The sequence below is a fragment of the Daucus carota genome, chromosome 9 (assembly GCF_001625215.2).
Source record: "Daucus carota subsp. sativus chromosome 9, DH1 v3.0, whole genome shotgun sequence".
NCBI classification, from domain to species: Eukaryota; Viridiplantae; Streptophyta; class Magnoliopsida; order Apiales; family Apiaceae; genus Daucus; species Daucus carota.
In genome coordinates, this window is record NC_030389.2 from 37,315,589 (window position 1) to 37,338,215 (window position 22,627).

General features: G+C 34.0%; 1 protein-coding gene across 1 annotated transcript; it reads right to left on the reverse strand.

Annotated features, from left to right (window-relative positions):
- Positions 1 to 1,572: 1,572 nt before the first annotated feature.
- On the reverse strand, positions 1,573 to 22,351 carry LOC108201784 (MAP3K epsilon protein kinase 1). The gene is made up of 24 exons (XM_017370070.2): positions 22,021 to 22,351; positions 19,759 to 19,893; positions 19,519 to 19,539; positions 18,889 to 18,962; positions 18,528 to 18,618; positions 18,365 to 18,448; positions 17,698 to 17,799; positions 17,375 to 17,506; positions 17,027 to 17,098; positions 16,645 to 16,748; positions 15,953 to 16,043; positions 15,051 to 15,452; positions 14,244 to 14,573; positions 14,054 to 14,098; positions 13,517 to 13,696; positions 13,338 to 13,421; positions 12,896 to 12,987; positions 12,722 to 12,805; positions 10,386 to 11,176; positions 9,831 to 10,222; positions 9,609 to 9,743; positions 7,490 to 7,896; positions 6,661 to 6,775; positions 1,573 to 2,222 (listed from the first exon to the last, which is right to left on the reverse strand). The coding sequence occupies exons 1-24, from the start codon at positions 22,078 to 22,080 to the stop codon at positions 2,046 to 2,048; spliced, it is 4,200 nt and encodes a 1,399-aa protein (XP_017225559.1). The 5' UTR covers positions 22,081 to 22,351; the 3' UTR covers positions 1,573 to 2,045.
- Between the last annotated feature and the right edge of the window lie 276 nt (positions 22,352 to 22,627).

Consider the following 22,627-nt stretch of genomic DNA (forward strand, 5'->3'; position numbering starts at 1 on the left):
TTTCACAAAACAGTATATATGCAACAAAAGTAGATTAACAGTATATTCGGAATTAATATATTAAAATGAGGTATTTTTGCTAAATTCCTTTGTTTATACACTTGTTCAAAACTGATTTTTAGATTTATCAAATAGTGTTTTTAATTTAAAAATTATTTTATTTTTGAAACATTTAAATAAAATTTGGGAATGAAATTAATTTTAAAAAATTATTTCATTTGCATTATAGAATAAATTTTTAATTAATTTTAATAATATATATTCTTGTATGAAAACTTCATTTGCTTAAATTCATAAAATAATTTATTTATGAATTGTATTTACAATATATAACTACAATATGAATTTAGCAATTAAAATTTGAAAATAGTAAAAAAATAAGAATTTTGGATAATAATATTGTTTTAATTAATTAAATAATGTTTATATATAATGTGTATTTGTCATTTGACTGAGCTTATAAGAAAATTATTTTTGAAATTTATTCACAATAATTAACTATTATTTGAAAATATAGTTGTCAAAATTTGAAAACAATTAATATATACCTAATACCGCTACATAAAAAAGCTTAGAGGTTCTATAACAAATTTTAATCTATGTACAGATTTATGTGTACAACAAAAAGATTGTCGAAATGTTGTAGTAAAGTAATAAACTAGTGAAATCACTTTCAAATTTTAATAAAAACGAGACATCTCTCAACCATAGTTTTTTTTCTCTTTAGTGGCCTCCTTTTTTTTTCAATTGCGACAGGGTTTTCACCGATTTTTCGATGAAAAGTTCCAAATCCTTCCGTTCAATTGCACGTTCTTTGATTGTTCTTTCTTGATTTATTTGTTTCTTAATAAATCTCTTTTTTTGGACAAATTTTTTTTAGATCTATATCATCGAAATTTTTGATTTTCATTCGTATTTGCTTTTAGAGGGTTTTTTAGATTTGTGAATTGATCGATAATCTGCTAGTGTAGGTTCGTGGTGTAGATCAATCATTTTAGTTTGCAATTGGATTTTCTCTTGTTTGTTATAATTATAGTTTGAGCTCTCTTCCTCGTGAGAGTGTGTGATTTTATACTCCTTACTTATTTTGTGAGTTGGTTTGGATTTATCAATAAAATCTTACGGGAATTATATTTGTGGTTAATAGTTCAAACAGATTTTTTGGAAAAAATGATAAATACAGAGGAAAAATCTATAAATATACCCTCATCAATTTCAACATTACTTATTTATCTTATCTTGAGTATAAAAACATGCTATGTTAATCTATTTATGTTTGTTCATCATTCCTATAACTGTTATTAATTCAATCATCTCCGTCTCTTCAAAAATAAAAACGAGTGCAATCATTAACGATCTTCAGTTTTCATGCAAGATTTTTACCCACTAAATACGCAACATCAATCAAGAGTTTTGTACCCAGTAAATACGCATTTCTTGAATTCCTATTCTTTCCCCCAATATACTGGCTCTTTACGCGCATTTTACTGTCTTTGACTATAAATTAAGATTAATATTTAAATAAAAAACGATTGAGCTGATACACTTGATTTATTTAATATCTTTTTCACGATAAAAAGACGAATATAGTGAGTCTATATTGATGCCACAAAATTCACAGTAGTCTTAAGTGCACAGCACTCGTTGCAAAACAAACAGGTTATATGATTAAAACACAGTGCAAATGAGTAAATGACAGTCTTCCAAATTCAATACAATTAGTACTGTCAAAATTTTACAAAGCTAAATCAAGCTGGGAGGAAAAAACTAATTGCAAAAAGTTAGGGGTGGAGGACACTTGAACAGTCAAATTTTGACCGCCTTCCACACATGAAGATCTTCTGGGAGAGACCAAGTCATTTCAATTTTATGCCCTCTTCCAGGTTGAACTAAGATATAATTTCAAACAACAAGATGCAAACAAACAAGAAGACCTGCACCTCAAATTACAAAACTCGCAAAATACAGATAACAAGAACTATAGCCAACTATACTTATTATACATATATATTTTATGTACTCACTGAAGATAATACGGGAGGAGTTCACAATACTGTATTGATATGGAGTGCTTTAAGCAGTGACGTAGCCATCTGCTTTACCAAAACTTGGCCACCGGAACTCTGCCCATCTCGTCTTTCCTCAATCAAATTTTGAAGTTTTTGAGGCAAGTCGTTCTCCACAATCAATTGCTTTGGACGTGGATGGTGCTCGTATACAGCCTGATATAATATAGAGTTGGATGTAAGAGACAGATTTCCAGCTTTACTTCAAAAGATATTAATGCAACATATGATACTAATCTATAATAATCTATACTATATTATTGAAGTTAAACATGCAAAAGTTTGGTCGTTAGTTCGTAGTCTAAGTTTGGTCGTTAGTTTGTAGTCTGGTACACTAAGGCCCCATTTGTTTATTGCTTAATGAAAGTTAACTGACCGCTTAAGCTAATCATCTCATTTGGCAATCTTTTTCATAGAGCTGAGCCAGCTGAGCGAAACATATAAACTGCTGACCCATTCCTATTTCCTACTTGAATTTCTATCTCACCAGTTCAGGTATGTATATTAACAGAAAGTAGTTTGAGGAAAAAAATAATTAAATGCCGATTTTGTAGCTTTGTGGTGTGCAACAAAATATTTCTACAATTTATGAATTAGTTATTACTTATTTGCATGAAGCCATTAAAAGATTATTTCATTATTTATTTATTAATAAAGATTTTTTATAATTTTCTCAATTCAAATAAATATGGTTACATTCAATGACATAATAATAATAATAATGATAATAATAATAATAATTATTATTATTATTATTATTATTATTATATGAACAATTACTTAAGCTCATTTTAATTAATTAATGTGAAAATTAGGAAATAAAATCATTCAGATATAATTAAAATTTATATGTCAAATGATATTTACTATTCAACATTCAGATATTTTATTGACCCCTTAATTATAACCGTTGCATCACCTAGATCCAATTGATCAGAACCGTTAGATCAAATTTTCTATATTAATGCTACCAAAGTTCTAATGTTCAAATCCCGTCAAAAACATATTAAAATAAATTATTGATATACATGAAAAATTATTAATTATCAAAAATCATCCGTGTATCGCACGGGTTATAGCTGTATCGCACGGGTTATAGCCTTATAGGCTAGTATATAAAGCCAAAACATTGAAAGTTTTGGCAGGTTGATGTTTTGGCCAGTTTATGGGCCTGATCATTCTAAAACTAATTTAACAGGCATATTATACACCTATTTTAATTAAAACCCATGTATGTAACTGTTAGATTTGAACACACCTGTCTGCCTACTTAATTAAATAACCATTCTTAACCGCCATAATTATTTTAAAAAATATTCTAATTAAAACACATATACTGATCTATATAAACACATCCCCGTAACAAGAGTAGATATAAATACAAAATAAAATATTTAAAATTATAATATAATAACAGGATATAATATATTCAAATAAATGCACGTATTGATACAGCATATATTTATATATGTTTTTATATGATTTTATTCCCATAATTTTAGTATTTTGTAAATAATCGGGATGTTACTAATTGATTTTAAGTGTTTAATTTCAGGAAAATAAATATTCCTAAAGTTGGATTAAATCAAGCTTATTTGGGCTTAATCAGATGGAAATTCGGACTTTATGGATAGCCAGCGCAGCAAATCTTATTTGGGCCATAACTTGAGTTCCGGATGTCAGAATTGGGCGATTCAACAGCCCACGCGAAGATATTGGAATTTTCTACAAGTTTAAGGTGGTCCAGATATCAAAATCCAACTGGATCAGTCCAGAATCAGGCCTGAACAGCAGCCTACGAATTTCAGCATCAGAATCCAACCCGTTTTAGGATATTATTTTATTTTCTTGTAAATTAAGAAAACTCTTATATATATTAGGGTTTTGATAGAGATTGGAGACAACTAACTTTGTATCATATAAAATAACATAGAAATAGCCTTTGAGAGAGGAAAGGGAGAGAAGCACTTGTGAGAGATATTGGAAGAAGGAGTGAAGGGATTCATCCGGATTTCAAGCACTTTCGTCAAGTTGTATTCTTCATACTTAAATTCTTATACTCTTGATTTGTGGTATAAATATATATTTATTTCATCTTATCATGAGTAGCTAATCCTTTGATCCAAGAGTTAGGTAGTATTCTTTGGCTTATTATGTTTGTTTAGTTGGATTGTGTTTTCTCTTGATTTGTTAATCTGTCATTGAGCGCTTTATACAATTACAGGAGTAGCTAACTTGTGATTGAATCTCTAGGAGTTATAACGAATCGGGAGAGGAGTTATAATTCTAGTACATGATATGATGGACACAATTTGAGTATTGGATCGGGAGATTGATATGAGAATTGTGAGACATAAAATCCTTGGTTCTTAATAGTTTACAAGTGTTCTTTAATTGACCATGGGAGTGGCTTTTAATGGATAATTGTAGGCATTATAATCTACCTTGGGAGAGGAGTTTATAAATATTAGAAGGATTGTTTTTAGCAATCAAGAGACATAAATTAGACATTCATGATAGCCATTGAAGAACTCTAATTCTTGGGTTGTTTTCTCTCATATTTATTATATTTATTTATTTATTATATTAATTAGTTGATAGAAAAACCCACCAAATTCTTCTCCACACTTCTGAATCATAAGAGATAAAAGACTTTAAATTGGTATTGATATTAGTCCTTCCCTGCGAACGATACTCTTGAAAATACATTTACATTTATTAGTTGCATTCATGTAGTTGCACTCCATGCTTGTGTCTTTTTGTCATCTATATTATTATTACATGAGCTAGATGGATTTTGTGGGTACATTCGCTATGGGCCCTCACGAGACCTTACTCGTCCACTAGGGCTGCCTAGGGGTTTAAAGGGCTTGTTGCATATGCCAAATGCAACCGTGATCACCTACGGAAGTGGTATATATCTATTAGGTGTTAGTTTTATTTATTTTATTTGCCCGAGGACGTACAAAAGACTAAGTGTGGGGATATTTGATACAGCATATATTTATATATGTTTTTATATGATTTTATTCCCATAATTTTAGTATTTTGTAAATAATCGGGATGTTACTAATTGATTTTAAGTGTTTAATTTCAGGAAAATAAATATTCCTAAAGTTGGATTAAATCAAGCTTATTTGGGCTTAATCAGATGGAAATTCGGACTTTATGGATAGCCAGCGCAGCAAATCTTATTTGGGCCATAACTTGAGTTCCGGATGTCAGAATTGGGCGATTCAACAGCCCACGCGAAGATATTGGAATTTTCTACAAGTTTAAGGTGGTCCAGATATCAAAATCCAACTGGATCAGTCCAGAATCAGGCCTGAACAGCAGCCTACGAATTTCAGCATCAGAATCCAACCCGTTTTAGGATATTATTTTATTTTCTTGTAAATTAAGAAAACTCTTATATATATTAGGGTTTTGATAGAGATTGGAGACAACTAACTTTGTATCATATAAAATAACATAGAAATAGCCTTTGAGAGAGGAAAGGGAGAGAAGCACTTGTGAGAGATATTGGAAGAAGGAGTGAAGGGATTCATCCGGATTTCAAGCACTTTCGTCAAGTTGTATTCTTCATACTTAAATTCTTATACTCTTGATTTGTGGTATAAATATATATTTATTTCATCTTATCATGAGTAGCTAATCCTTTGATCCAAGAGTTAGGTAGTATTCTTTGGCTTATTATGTTTGTTTAGTTGGATTGTGTTTTCTCTTGATTTGTTAATCTGTCATTGAGCGCTTTATACAATTACAGGAGTAGCTAACTTGTGATTGAATCTCTAGGAGTTATAACGAATCGGGAGAGGAGTTATAATTCTAGTACATGATATGATGGACACAATTTGAGTATTGGATCGGGAGATTGATATGAGAATTGTGAGACATAAAATCCTTGGTTCTTAATAGTTTACAAGTGTTCTTTAATTGACCATGGGAGTGGCTTTTAATGGATAATTGTAGGCATTATAATCTACCTTGGGAGAGGAGTTTATAAATATTAGAAGGATTGTTTTTAGCAATCAAGAGACATAAATTAGACATTCATGATAGCCATTGAAGAACTCTAATTCTTGGGTTGTTTTCTCTCATATTTATTATATTTATTTATTTATTATATTAATTAGTTGATAGAAAAACCCACCAAATTCTTCTCCACACTTCTGAATTACAAGAGATAAAAGACTTTAAATTGGTATTGATATTAGTCCTTCCCTGCGAACGATACTCTTGAAAATACTCGACAACACGTATAAAAGCTAGTAATTAATTAACATTTGTGATTTGTCCAGCTCTAGCAAGTACTGGACTAATAGTGAACAACGGAGTAGTACTAAGATAATAAATGATGGAATATGGATCCATCGAATTATTCCACGTGATTTAGATTATGAAACCAACATATAAGGAAATTGTATTGTTTAAAGATGGACAGGAAAATCCTAGGTTTATTATAGCCAAAACCCATCAATTGATGTCTGTAAAAGAAAAACTATATTGTAAAAATATTCAATCAACAGTGCTCTAATACAAAGAAGATCATGCGACTGAGATAAGAAACAATATAAAAGGAGAATGTTTTAACCTTTATAAGTTTAAGCAAATTAAGCCGAGCAATAGCATCTTGATGGTCAAGCCTTAATATAAGTAAAGGTGTCAAGCCATTGACAGCCAAAGTTGTGTTTATTCGGGATGATTTCCTGCAAAAAATAATATAAAATAAGCTACAACACCTATAAGAAACTTAGTAACAGAAAAAAAAAACCCTTGGGAAACTATGAATATCCAAAAGGCGCATATTGCATGGTTACCATATTCAAAAAGAAGGTAATTATGACAAAAGATACTAATCTTTGGGATCCACCATGAAATACAAATTTAAGCATCATCAGATGTGGAACCATGATGATCACGTATGACCTTAAAACCGACAAGAAGAAATAAGTACATAGTACGGATATATTTTCACCCTCATATGTGTTCACATTTCCTTTTATTGTTTACATCTCAATTTTTTTCCCAAATTGTAAAATCAACTTATTTTAATAGCATTAATAATGCTAAAAAATAAGGACATTTGTTTGTGGACAATAACTTCAACACCGAAAGAGTAAGAAGAGCAATGGGACACTAGGTTCTTTCCCCGCAAGTTGGACATACGACCTGTCCAATATCACGTAATTCCAAAAAGAAAATGGCAAGATCGAAATTTAAAAAACAAAAGAAAAGAAAAGAAAAGAAAAGAAAAGAAAAGAAAAGAAAAGAAAAGAAAAGAGTGAAGTGTTATTTTATTGTTTAGAATCCCGATTAAGAAATTCAGGCTCCTCAAAGCAAAGCAAAATGGACGCATCAGCCACAACCATGTTTTCTGCTTTTTTGTGTAAATATATAGTGACAAGATAAAGAGGGCATACGTAATAATTTTTAAGAATGGCTCTAATATATGCAGAAAATGTTGTTCTGGACAGGACTGGAAGAACTCGACCAATTTCAGAATAGCCTCTTTTTTCAGTAAAGATTGCTCCACTTTCTTATCATCATTGTCATGAGCCAGGCATACAGCAATGGAATCTAATGCTGTCACGGACCAAAACTCGTCATCAAGTAGACTTAGGTATACATCTAAACCCCCGTGAGCTCTTAACTGCTCCCGAGAATTACGTGATGCATGGGCCATGTCACAGAGCAGTGGTAGCGCATACTGCTTCAATGGAGACCCTGACATTACAAAATGCATAAGGTGTGGGATGACCCCATTCTCTGCTGCTTGTTCTTGCCTCCTTTTATTTATTTTGCAGAGATTAAATAGGGCATTGAGTACCTTCAACCAACAAAATTAATCAGAGAACATTAATAAAGTAGTTGATGGAATAGAAATAGCAGAAATAGGTGCACTGCATACAGAAAGCATCAAGATTTCATCTATATGTAGCAAAATGATATATAGCCTTAACAGAAATAATAGTTAGTCAGACTTGGCCTTCATTATTATATTCAGTAGTAACAACAAAAAAGTCCCTATTACAAATTGCAATCCAATAACCTAGCACAACTAGCTAACAGAAATGCTGACAGCTGACAAAAAAAAAATGAAATTACTAAATATTTATTAAACAAAGAAAAGAAAACTGCATCAGTCTTATACTAGAAAGCAGGGATACTTCATCTGGGTGAAGAACTGTGTAGGGGATACTTGGGGGTGCAGGGTGCGGCGGGATACGCACGGGATACGCCACGTGGCGTATTGGTGGAGGCAGTGATGGGGATACGTGGGGGTGCGGGGATGGGGGTGCGGGAGTGGCACAAATCGTAATTTTTTACAACTTTTTTAAAAAAAAAAAAAAAAACTTAAAATTAGTTGGTCAAAATCATGGAAGCCATGATTATACTCGATTGAATCACTTAAATTGCAATAGTTATTTATGTATTTTAATTGTCAAGACTTAAGGATGACTAATTTGGTTATTCCACTATTTTGTTCTACTTAAATGCATCTTATAAATTATTTATATGTATATATAATATATTTAATATTTTAATATTTGCCGTATCCCCCCGCACCCGTATCCCCATATTTTGAAATTTGACGAATTCCCGTATCCATGTACCGCGCACCCGCACCCCCGCCCCCGCACTCATGCTTCCTAGGTCTTATACCAGTTTAACGGATCAACTCAAACTTAAGCAATATCAAGCATTTGACATTATTACAATCCAGTAGCTTTCACAGAATCAAAGTCTTTTACATCTAATTCCCTCACCACATACGTCAGTAACCCATAAAGCACAACTACTAACACAAAATGGCACTCAGATATACACAGTTGCCTTAAATATAACCAAACAGAATACATAAGGCATGTAATATACCATGGTCCACCTACCGAAAGTGCTTTTTAAAGATGCAATGCATGTTCAGAAAAATTGTACTTTTAGCTTGCAGGGATGAATACATAATTTTCTCTGTGATAATTGAATTACTAACACTTACAGAAAATTATTTAATAAGATTAAATAAATCATGAAACTCGTGATTAAATCATAATATCTGTTTAAGCATGTTATGTAAATCATCTTCTTTTCTTTGCACCACCGATATTGGCAACATTAAGGAAAAGGGGGAACACCTATATTTCAGAAAGCTGAAACACTAATCAACAACTGATTAGGTTATGTACCTACGGCTACCAATGAAAAGTTCAATCCAACACTAATCATGTTCCCACCAAGAATATTTAATTTTTAACATGGAACCATATTACCGAATAAAATGTATCAACTAGGTATTTATATGACATCCATTTATTTTTCAATGTTTCCACGGCTTAGCACTCTTTGGCAGAACAACCTAACATTTGTGTCTCTGTACATTAGTAACTGCTATCAGTTACAGGATTATCCAAAACAAAAGATATATCAATGTCCAAACATGCACAACAAGATATATAGCAATGGCATGCATGCAACAAATGTACATACATGTTCTAAATGACCATTTTAAAGCTGTGCAGATATACAAGTTGAAAGGTTCACCTCGTGATGTATTTGGGACACCAGGGGGCCTTCTTTAAGGTCAAGGTTTGGGATCAAATATTTAATTGCATCTGCGCGCTGAAGGTTCTCTAAGCAGTGTGGGTCGGTTGAAAGATGATTGATGCACTTCAGTAACTATATAAAATAATAAAGGGTGTGAAATAGCGAGGAGTTAAGATTCTCGAAGTTTATACAAACTTAAAATATGAATGTAATGTCTACCTTTAGAAGAATAGCAGGTTCTATCTTATTGAACATCTGAAAGAGACGACTAAGCAAGCTTTGACTGCACATATAAGACTTCACAGTCGTGTCTGATCCAGCAAACTCAAGTAGAAGGTCCGCTACCTTTTCTAGGTATTCGCGAGCCACATCAGCATTCCAGGGTGGAATCATGTGCGAAAGCAATCCAGATGAAGTTGCACTCCCTGGTCTTGCATTTAGAACCCCAGAACCTGATAGTACACCAGAAGCTGTCTGCGAAGCAAGTCCAGATGTAGAAGCAGTAGTTCCTTCATTAAATGATGGTGGTCCTACCTTCTTATTTGTAATCTTGAGTGGACTTTTGGCCATAGATTCCAGATTTGCATTTTCTCTTCCACGTCCTGTAACCTCTGTGCCAGCATGAAAATAACAATTCAAATCATATATAAGCATGCAGTATATAACATCGCAAAACTGTGAAAAAAGAACCATACTTGGGTAGATTACATGCTGCAGCAGAATAAAAGACTTCTGCTGGTAATAACTACATGAGAATAAGATATAAATACTTACCTGCAAACTCAGCCATCAAGAAATCAAGACCGTTTGATGTTTTTCTCTCGTTAGATGCATGTAAAAGTGGAAGCATATTTTCATGTTTCTCCATCCCGGTAAGGTGACGTACATACTCAAGCTGACCAGAAACATGTCGTGATGGGGGTTCCTTATCCAGCAAGCTAAGAAGAGGCCGGACATTATCTTGCTGAGTGGCCGTTGTAGAATGTCCATTTGAAAAACCATCAGCCCCTGTTGGCATCCTGTCTGTTGAATTTCTATGTGCAGCTCTTAAAGGATCACTTCTTTCCTTCAATGTAGCATGAGCAAGCTTGTCGAAAGAGGTTGCATCATGTGATTTTGAAGTCACAGGACCTTCTAAAGAGGATGCACTTAAACGAGGCCTATCACTATCAAGAGGTAAAAATCTAGAATCGGACGAAAGAGAAACTGAAGCACGTGTGGAGTCATGAGTTCCAGAGGAAATCGGATTGTCAACTACTCCATGCTTAACCTTTAAATAATCAGGATGATCAAATCCAAAAGGCGGTGCCAAACTTTGACCAAAAGCAGGGTGTCCTGGATCCAGGGGACCAGACCGCGGCCTTAAAATCACGCCATCAACCGGAAAACCACCTCCGCCAGATACTGAAGCTAATCGAGTCGCCTCATTCAAGCTATAAAGGGTGTTTGTAAGCCTGAGTAGTATCCCATTCTTTGCAGCTATACGACAAAAATCGTTGCGTGGGGTTGACCGCTGAAGTTTGATTACCTGCCACATTCCATCAATTGCCAGATGAACCATTTCCCTGCAATATATAAATTCTTAAATTATGCACCAAATCAATAACAGGGGAAAGATGAAAAACACAACCTACTGACAAACATGCATCTGGAATGTCATATACAAAATGTCAATGACATAAGCACAATGACATTAGAGTTAAATAACAAACTCTGGGAATAAGTCTTGTATTTTCTTTGATTAATCACTGTTTTCTCTTTTGCAAACACAGAATATACATGTATTCTGAAATTGTATCAGAGTGCTTTCACAGCTTTTAGAGAAATCAGTGAATTACCTAGGTGAAATCCAAGTTTCTCAAGGGAAACTTGAGTCCAGATTGTGTATTCATCATTTTTACCCTTTAACCAGACCACCAAGGTACAAATACAAGTATCCAGAGGCGAGTCACTGGTGAAAAATTCTAGGCAGTAGCCTTTCACTCATGGGCCTCCACAGTCCACGCACCGGCTGGCAAAGGCCAAACGTCGGTGCATTGGAACTGTTCTGGCTATTTTTGGACTTTTCTCCTTCAGTAATAACAATGGCACTCGTCAGGCAAGGCTATCATTGGTAATCTGGTACTCCAGTCCAAATCCAGCAAGGACATAATATAGGGAAAATAATTTTATACCCCCATTAAGCTTGAGTTTCTTGAGGAAACCAATGGCAGTTGCTATTATTTTGATAACAATCCATCAACAAGTTGCCCCTCTATTTTGATTCAAATTCCAAGTATTACCGGTAGGTCAGTGGTTCAAATTCAATTCTCTCAATCCTAAAAATATTCTACACTTGAATCCCATGTGAACTCAATATCAAGATGGGTTTTCAATTCGAAGATAAGTTTTTGACAGTAAGGTTATACTAAAGGGCTCATAGTGATACACAGTGAGAATGTGCGTTCAGAAGTAGCACAAGCAAAACATCATGTCTTGCAAGCAACATGACATCATGGTGACAACAAAGTTATTCTGCCGAGTTAGCAAACAAGTCTTGTTATTTTATACAAGGACAAAGAGGTTATCCTCTTCTTGTAATATGCGCACAAGTACCAGATACATAAATTATGTAAACACCGTTCTGACCCCAAATTCCTAGATAACCTATTACCATATGCTATGCTCTTTCTTAGACTATTTGAATACCCATTTATTCCCTTTCTTAGATTATTTATATACTCATTTGAGAAAATTTAGCTTTAGCCTACTCTGTACAAGCAATATGATCCCTGCTGAAAAGATAATTTGAATAATAACCTCAATAGGAAAATGCCCCTTGTTGAGGTTTTGGAGATCAGTAATAAGTGCATCATCTGAGATGACTTGTTTTTTAAATCCTTATCCTTTCTCTTAAGACACAGTTCCAAGAAATATATTTGAAAGAGTGCTTAATCATGTTATGTCACGTGTAAGTTGTAACACATATTATCTGAATCTAACATGCACACACAATTCATTAAACCCTCCAGCGATTTCTTGCAAATATCTGATCCAGATCAACATAAAGAAAACATGGAAGACTAGGCATGTCAAGACAACTGATTCACTCAAACACAGAGAAAACCGACCTGTATTTTGCATAATCAGCTTCGAGGAAACCCACAAGAACTGGAATTCCACGGCAAGCAATAAACATGTGTAAAGTCAAGGAGCTGCATGGAGAAGTCATTGAACTCTCAATCCCTATTCATGTAGTTTTAATATATATAAATTTCCATATAAGACAGCAAAAAGCAGCACACCTTGACTGACAAAGCTGCTGCAAGAAATAAGCTGCTTCCATACGAATCTCACGAGGACGATCAGGTACAGCAAAGCTCATAATGACTGGAATCTGTGTTAAGAATAGCAAATATTTTTAACTGCAAACCAACACGGAACTAAAAATATATCATGAAAACAGGAACCTAACTAGCTGATACTTCTTTGTCAACCCAACTCATTAGATTATTGTTGATTTGGCTCACTATTTAGAGAAATATCTCTCAAATGTACTGCAGACTTTCTACATGGTTAAGAATATTATTATTTTTTGCCAGAGTTAAGAATATTTTTTAAGTCTCTACATGATGTATATTTAGCTTAATTTATTAGACACTAAAATGAATCACACATAATAATGCAGTCTTATGACACTTTATCTATTTTAGAAGACTGAGAGCACAAGATGAACACAAAACTTACAAGGCCGACAAGACAAGCATTTTCCAAAAAATCTGTGTTATCCTTAACTATCTGATTTAGAACTTGAAGCACCGCACATATAACCTGTATAATAAAATAGCCAGAACAATTAATGTGAAATTGCTATAGCAGTGAATCTATCAGTTAAAGATTATTAATTGGCTTGTAGCAAGACATACACGAGTCCTGGGAACCTCAAGCAACTCCATTAAAGGGAGCATACCATGCTGCGTAACGAATACAAACTTTTGCTCAGGACGTTGGTGGAAGAAAACTGTCAACTTCTGACAAGCAGATAAAACCACATCTTCTGATTCATCTGGCCTTAATGATGAAACTAATTTGCTAAATTCCACTGCCTGCAGGCAAGTAAAGTATAAGTGTGCTTGTGTAACCAGTACAACAAGTGTAAATAAGCTTAGATCCCTATATCTCACTTGGCTATCTATAAGCTCAGAAACATGAACATGCATAGCAACTGTAATAGTCATCATATCAAATATATTCACACCCACATAGCTATTTTAATTTGTCAGTAGAATGAGACCAATTAAAGATGACTCATTACTCATATGAGGGTTGCAGGATATTGACTCCATATATGCCTTGCACTAAAAATTTATCAAAATAGGGTGCAAGTATAGCAGGAAAAGGTCATGAGAAATGGGGCTTGTCAGTTTTCCTTATGCTATGAATAAGCATGGGAAAGTGAGTACCTGTAGGTGAAAAAGATTCTCTGCCGGCATTTGATCATCAAATCCCTAATAATTTAACAAATATAAAAAGAGGTCAGGCATAATGTTAACTTCAAGCAATTAGGTCACTAATCTTTCATGGTTTTTCATACCTATAAAAGTAGAAAAATTGAACAACTTTGCATAGAAACAAATTCACCACCAATCTTACCAAACCATTAATGTCAATAGCATCTTCTTTCAACACACCCATCATTATACGGAGCAAGTCACCACCATTCGTCTGCCCTGATTCATTTTCCATTTGCTTCTGAGCAATTGTGGCCCTTAACTTTGTTGCCAGGTCATTCCTTCCTTCATCTGTGGCAAAGGCATTGCCTTGATTTACATGTGAAGAGGATGCAGATGTTGAGGGTTTAGCAGCCTGATTGTCCAGTGTTTTATCCACCGGTCGAAATAAGTCTTCCAATGAAGCGTCACCAGGACTGTCACTAAATTTACTCAGCTCATTACCTCCAGAAATTGTTGATGCCTTCGGAGCCTTCATATAAGGTTCATCCCAGGATTTAGTAAGTGGCAGAAACATATACAACATCCATATTCTTACAAAATTTATGATAAGATTTGATGCAATTCTTAGTTTATGCTAAATGAAGCAACAATACATTATATAGAGGCCAAAAGTTTGGAGTATATAGATAGTGTCCTCAGCCACTCCATTCTAAAAGCTCTTGAAAATTATGTGACACATAAAAAAAAAAATACTAACTAGGTGCAACATGAGGTTTTATACAATTTGAACAGATATTTGAACAATACAGCCAAATTACACCTCATCAACTTTACTGAGATTTTCAGATAACAAACAATAGCACCCAAATTACTAGAAACAGTGCGACTGTTTATACTTTTTAAAAAGTTTAGTTTGAAAGATGGGTTTGTTATGCAAGGTCTTGTTGTACTACTATATAGTCAACCTCAATGTTTTGAGTAGCAAACAATTGATCCCAGAGCTCACCTTTGTAGGAATGTATTCATGGCTCTTCAGTGCAGAAGTTAATAACCCTTGTTCAACATGAGAACTTCCTTTCACTTCAGTTTTTCTGGCAACAATATTTTTCTTCCTGGAATTAGGTGATCCCAAGTCACCATTTGGTAGTATTTTCTCCCGGGTATGCGACTCAGATGGCTCATGAAGCTCTGTTGATGTAGCTGCCTCACTGTTAGAAGATAGTTTGACAGAACTAGAGTTTATGGGCAACTTCTCTTGGAGTGTTAAGGTAGGAACTTGATCAGATGATATCTCTTCTTCAGGAGTAGCATTTATATCCTCAAGAATTTCATGTTTGGCATCCTTATCTTTACTAGATATGTCAAATTCAGCAATAGCCTCTCTAGACAATGAATCTGTTTGGTAATCCTGAATATTAAATATAAACATATGAGAAATTAACAATACCATGCTACAAAAGCATAATCTTCTCTGATCAAAGCAGAACACAACTATGAAAGAGAGGAAAAACCCTTAATTAGATGGATGACTCTAAGAGCAAGTTCCCGCCCCCAACCAATCCCCGGCTACGGCATAAACCAACTACACAACGTGCTAAAGAAATGATTATACATCCCTTAGCCAAATTCTAAATGCTCTTAATAGAAGTCCATGCATTACGTACAGAAATGTAATAGGTGACCTGTAAACATAACATGTATATCACACTTCATGTATTCCACAGTCCAATTGATTTTTGGATTTGCGCACTTAGACAACTTTATATCCTCTAGGTCCTAGGATAAATTAAGGACGAGTGGATGAATGAAGTGCCAAGTATGATAATAAAGGTGGATGAGAAGTTGACATGTAGCAAGAGGCAAGAGCATATTATATAACTAGACAGTTTCAAGTTTAAAAAAATGTACTTTCGCTTTTAGTGCATTAGGGTCTTCAACATTTCTAAGATCATCTCCATTCGAAGTTTCAGCATCAACAGAATCATCTTCCTCCTTAATTCTGCAAAACATATAAATCAATCATGTAAAGGGAAAGAACTCCACTAATATGGCATGTTACTAATATAAGTTAGCTCATTGATTGGACTTACAAGAAACAATGTTTAAAATCTGCACAATGCAATTGCTGGTTTAATACATCGCCAACAATATTTAAATCTCTTAAATTTTCAGTTTACAAAACCCCTCATCCCCCAATTTCTCCTTGAAGCCCTCATTAAGAGCCCTTCCTTCCCAAAACTCACATATACCAGCTAAAAATGAAAAACAAAAATTCCTCCAGCAATTTTACTACAGAATATCTAAATAGTAGTTTTTTATTTTAAAAAATAATGATAAATAGGCAACTAAATTTATTGTGCAAATTCTGACACCAATATGTGCAAACGAGTCCAATATGTGGAAACAAGAACCCAGAGTTAGCATAAATTCCAATCTAGATTAACTACAGATACAAAACTAGACCTTCCCTTGCTATATTAAAGTACTCTTCAATTGTGGATACAAAAATAATTTTTTACTTTGTGCGCCGGTGGGAGGGAAATCAGAAAGAGAAAGGTGAAAAGGAAATGGAAAGAGATAAGGAAAATGTTGTTGTCTACCTTAATGTTCCACTATGCCGAAGTGAAGACTGTAACACACGCCTCGAGTTCTGTATCCAAGAGTGTGAGAGCAATGTCTTAGCATCAGGCCTCTGTCTAGCATCCTGAAATTTACAGCTTAGTGTAAATAGTTGCATCAGGAAATTTAGAAATAAGCAACATAATTTCATTATTTTCGAAAAAAGAATATAAAATTGTTTTCACTTGTTATCCATTTCCGTCAAGTGAATTCAGTTCGGGATAACAGAACACCTAATAAAATAAAATCTCGGAAGCTATAATAAGTAAATGGAGACTCAATAAAATAGCAAAATAATATGGTATCCTATACAAGCATACCATTAATAGCATATACTCAAATGTGACATGTCATTTGCCTAACCTTTTTAAAGCACTGACGGAGAAAATCAGTCATGGCAGGAGAGAGACTATCTGGTATTGGAGGTTGCTCATCCTACATTAATAAGAAAAGAGCTTTATTACCGCTTCCAGTCCCAGGGACAGAAGTTAGCAGTTTCAATACTCTAAAGAAAAAAGTCAAACAAGAGCACATTCAATGTTAATAATATAGCAAGTAAATTTAGGCCCAAGTATAATAAAAAAGAAAGGAAACAAAATAATGGTACACACATTACAGCCTTCAGCCAAGTCAAAGCTAAAAATGTGCTTAAGAACTAATTGTATAATATCGTTATCATGGTAGCATACTGTAAGGTGTAAATTAGAGAACCTGCACAATCCTGAAAAGAGCTGGCATGGGCTGAAGATCATAGTATGGAGGTACACAAGTAAGAAGCTCAATTACAGTGCACCCCACACTCCATATGTCAGATGCAGCACAAACTCCAGACATTTCAATAACCTGAAAAATACACAGCACAGATAATCAGAAGACTCTTGGAAAAGGATTATGACAGTTCCCAGAATTTTGGACCAAATACTGCAGAGGAACACATTTTCCACATATACAAACTGAGCATATACGATTTGTGTACTCTGAATAAAAAGATACATATCCAAATCTAGAGAATTCCACCATAACAAGACAAGTACCTCAGGAGCCATCCAGTAAGGTGTCCCTACAACAGAATGTGTATTGATATCTGCCTCAGTCAACTTCGTTGCAACTCCAAAATCTGCAAGCTTTACAAGACCCTGAAACCATATAGTAGATCAAACAAGTAATTCAAAAATCCGGGTCTAGGAACATAGACAAGTGTGATATTTTACAGCGATGTGATGGGAGGAAAACCCTTCAGTCCTCAAAACATGTAATTCAGAAAGGTCGGGTTTGAATAATGTGTTGTCAACAAAAGGTCAAACGGAAATGTATGCAATACCACATGACATATCAGTTGATATACATGGCCATTCCATCATTGTCACTCCACGGAAGTAACAATGGAATGCTATCTGTGTACCCTAATTTAGTATAGCTCAACTAATTGCTTAAAAAGTAATCCGAATCACGCTTCTCTGATGCCCTTTCTTACAATACTAGGACAAAGCACAACCCAAACAGCAAAGATATAAGGGAGGGAGAAACTAAGAACACATATTCAGGTCTGCTTTCAATTAGCTATAAGTCGAATCACATCCATATATACAGATGAGGAAGCAAACATCTACATGCTGCAACAATCTACATGCTATCAATGCCTAACAAACTATAAACTTGAAATATCAATATGCTTTTCAGAAGGTTAATAGTTGGGGGTACCTCTTTAGTTAACAATATATTAGCGCCCTTAATATCACGATGAATTACACCTTGTTCATGCAGATACACTAATCCTTCCAAAACCTGTCCATACATTGAGATTTGAGAGTCAAGACATTAGCAGATGCATAAGCAAAAAAGAACAATAAGATTATCTACAAACCTGAGCTATGTAGACAGCGACTAATGATTCTGGAAATGGACCAAACTTGGTTGGCTTAATTATGTTTGCAAGTGAACCATTCTCCACGTACCTTTACAAATAATCAGTGCAGGTAAAAACCAGAAAATTACATGAGAGAATTATATTAATAAGAAGTTAATTACAAGAGTCTAATTACTCACGCACTCGTGCCTCCATTAAGGGTTGAACCTTCGACCTCTTATTACCATGAGGCAAATGATATTCCGTAAGCTACAGAAGACATTTTAAAATACGAACTCCAATTTTACCATATCTAACCAGGGCTTTACCATGTCACTAGTTTTATGTTAGAATAATACAGAAGTTCTGGCAAACTTACTCAAGAATTATATGGAGATGGCTCTTTGTCTTTGAAGAACCAAGATACTTCACAATGTTTTTGTGGTTCAAATTCTGTAACCAAATAATAAAAAAGGAAAACGAATAAGATAAGTAATTACTATTTCATATTGATAGAATACATGTGACTACAAATTCACGTATCAAGTAATAAGGTTCCAACAGAATTATACGTAAGCACAGTGCATTTGTAAGACAAGTTAATACAGAGATTAGAGATAATTGCATATAACGCAACAAAATTAACCCTGCCCTATAGAAAAGGAAACAAACCCCAAGCTGTAAGAAACAAGATATGATTCCAAAAGAATGAGATTTACTAATCACTTATTCTATTTTTGTCAAACAATAGAAATAACCTAATGGTTTGGTAATGGATATACTTTAAAATCCTTTGGAGTACTAAAAACAATCCCAATAGTTTCATAAGAAAAAAGAAGAAATTATATGGGCTGCCATCTGCAGATGACCTCATTGCGCATCAAACAACAACAATTCTATATTAGGATAAGAAATTAAAAGTAAGCTTCCTGCAAAGCACATTCTAGTATTTTTGATAATTTGGATAGGCGAAAACTATATAAAAGATAAAGGTAAAAGAAGAGATTACCTTGAGCAGATCAATTTCTTGCTGTAATATTCATGCATCCCGCAAGTAATGAGAACCCATAATAAATAAACTGGTCAGTCAAGTACATAACAAGGATTCCTTTAAAACTATTTACTTGTAAAATATCTGTTACGGGATTAATAGAGAAAAAAGTGAGAAATAAACTCCATCATTAATCCAATTTCTTCCTTTGTTACTAGTTACTACTGCTAGCTAGTAACACAATAAGAAAAATAATACCATGATAATGTTGAGATCCTCCTGAGCAATATTTTCTAGAGACACTTGTTTAATTGCAACGAAGTCACCATTTTCCAAATCCAGACCCTTATAAACACGACCATAAGCTCCTTTCCCGATTTCATCGCCAAGCATCTAACATAAAAATGCCACATTCAAAAATTAGGAACTTCTACCTGACGAATATCATTTTACACAATATAGAAAATAGACAAGCCAGTCGAAATGTATCAATAAAGATAAAGGAAAGCATCTTAACTGTATACATCTTTCTGAAAAACAACAGAAATTTCCACAATATTAGATCCAAAAAAAAAAAAAAAAGCTATGGTGATTGAAAGACAAATATATTATACTGACTTGATCTGAAGGCTATAATAGTATTAATACATAAACGCTTTTATATAAGTACTGCCCTTCTTGGCCTTGGGAGTTGGGATAAATACTTATTGATACCTTTAGGGCTGTACCTTAATAGAAAATGAAAAAGTGTTGGATAATAAATAGAATGATGGAAGTATTTTGCATTAGGATATTGTAAATTTGACAGGCTTCAGTAATAGTTCCACGAGTATACAGTCTCAAAACTAGTAATATTAATTAGAACTTAGGTTGAGGTATCAAATTTGTGGCATGGGCATATATTATAATGCTTTGTGGTTTCTAAATTTACACATATAGGTGTCATCTTAAACAAACAACCAAAGATTGGCCAAACTTAGATGTAGTAAAAATAATCAAATGAGGATACAGGTGAAACGTGTAGACAGACTAACTAGATAACTAGGAGTTGAGCTGTCATTCTTTGCATTATTTGACACTCTTGCAAGACCCTATGGACTAACACGCCTGCATAATATAATTGCCTATACAAGTTATTTGTACTGATCACGAATGTATGTAGTGATACATGTCTTCCACCGAATACAACAATATTTTATTTTATGGATGGAATCCTAATTACTGACATCACTCATTCTACTGAAAAACTTTCATACATCTCTTTCTTGTCTATTAGATGACTTTTTGCAGGCTTTTTGCTGTCAACAATAGGTACATGCAATTAAAAAAAAACATTGAAGTAGACCGGAAAAGAATCATTCAGATCCAATATTCCAAATCAGCAAAAGAACAGATCTACTGAATTAATAGTTCTGCGGCTTCTGCCCATATTAGCCTTAAAAAGTGTTCGACATTATAAATAACAAAATGCAGTTGTATGACTGGAACTATAGTCCAATGCATCTTTTCTACTACAATTAAAATAGACACACGAAAATTTACATATCTACATACATACATATGGTTAAGCATAGCAAATTCCTGCATATTATCGTATGACAAGCACAGTAATAAGACAACTGACATAGGAATTGCAATTCTTTTTTGTTCACTCATCCTCTTCATGTTAACAGTGTAAACAAAAGTTCAAGGCTTAATTCTACAAAAAAAATATGTGCATTACATGGTAAAGTAGATTGCTAAGTGGGTGGCAACGCTTATTTTAAGTACTTCGGGGTTTCTTTTAGCACTTTAAGTTGCTTCTACTTTTTACGTAGTGTTTGGCAAAAGAAACAGAAGTGATTCTTTTGGATTTTTTAAGCCAGAAGTTGAAAGTCAGAATTGCTAGCTTTTTTTGAGCTTTTTTAGTGATTTGCATTTTATTATGAAGTTTTTAAATTTTTGATATGTAATAAACTTTATTTACTAATAAAGTTTCTTTTATTTTAATAATTTGAATTTTTTTAGTTTATAAATTTAAATTACCAAACACCCGATTGACTTATAAGTAAAAAGTTATTGAAACAATTTTAATAACTTGCAAGTCAAGTTCACTTATCATTTATAATCCCCTTCTCATTTATAATCCCCTTCTCATTTATAATCCCCTTCTTTATTTTAAGCATTAAGTCACTTTTTTTAAGCTAAGTCAAACGGCCTTCTTGCCTATTCTATACAACTGCAATACTGCATTACATCGGTGAATCATCAAAACCCCCAAATGAGAAATTAAACCCTTTAAATCACATATCCACTACAAACCCAATTAAAATTAGGGTTAAATATCAAAGTGGTAACTGAATTAGAGGTCATTATTCACATAATAGTTCACATAAATTTAAAGCATCACAAAACCAAAAAAAGTTCACTTTGAAGCCCAATTCAACGCAAACTACACTAATAAGAGAGAGAGGGAGGGACAGAGAGGGGAGAGAGAGAGAGAGGGAGGGACAGAGAGAGAGAGAGAGAGAGAGAGAATACATATTTGTTGTCAAGAGTCTTGGATTTGTGAACAGCGTTGGAAGTAGACTGCCGAGACATCTTTGAATCCACTTGAAACCCTAGCTATACTTACTTATAATAACTATACATACAAAGAATTGTATGTAAATGTCGATGAGTTGCAGAGATTTGGTGTCGGAGTAAGAAGCTGAGTTCAGGCGAGTTGTTGTTGCGAGTATAACGTTTGTAGGCGCGTGGGTCCCACGTCAGTTGGGGCCGCCGGTTTTACTCTTCGTTGTCGTTTCACCCACTTTTCTTTTAATTAATTCCCCTAATGCTGAAAATGTTTACAACAATATAGCAGTAGTACGTCGTATGACGGCAGCAGGCTAGTTTTTTCTGAATTGGTATCTCTAGTGTTTTCTTGTCTTGTATTTTTCGGCTCAATTTTTCATCTAAATTTGGTTACCTTTCTAAAATACGTTTTTCGAAATGCGTGACTTATAAAATCAAATGGGTTTTTCTAGTGTGGGCCATGGATACATGCTCAGCGCGGAATTTGACATATTTTGGAGATTTTGATTGGTGTGGTTGTTATATTTGCAGGGGTCCACCATTATTAAATATGAGAGCCAATCAAAATCTT

What these genes read in the sequence shown, in the direction of transcription:
- LOC108201784 (XM_017370070.2), bottom strand. Translation starts at nt 22,080, where the DNA reads ATGTCTCGGCAGTCTACTTCCAACGCTGTTCACAAATCCAAGACTCTT. An exon ending in TCCGTCAGTGCTTTAAAAAG is followed by an intron (nt 16,749 to 17,026) that starts GTTAGGCAAATG and finishes TGTAAATTTCAG; the next exon opens with GATGCTAGACAGAGGCCTGA. An exon ending in TTGAGGTTCCCAGGACTCGT is followed by an intron (nt 13,422 to 13,516) that starts GTATGTCTTGCT and finishes TTTATTATACAG; the next exon opens with GTTATATGTGCGGTGCTTCA.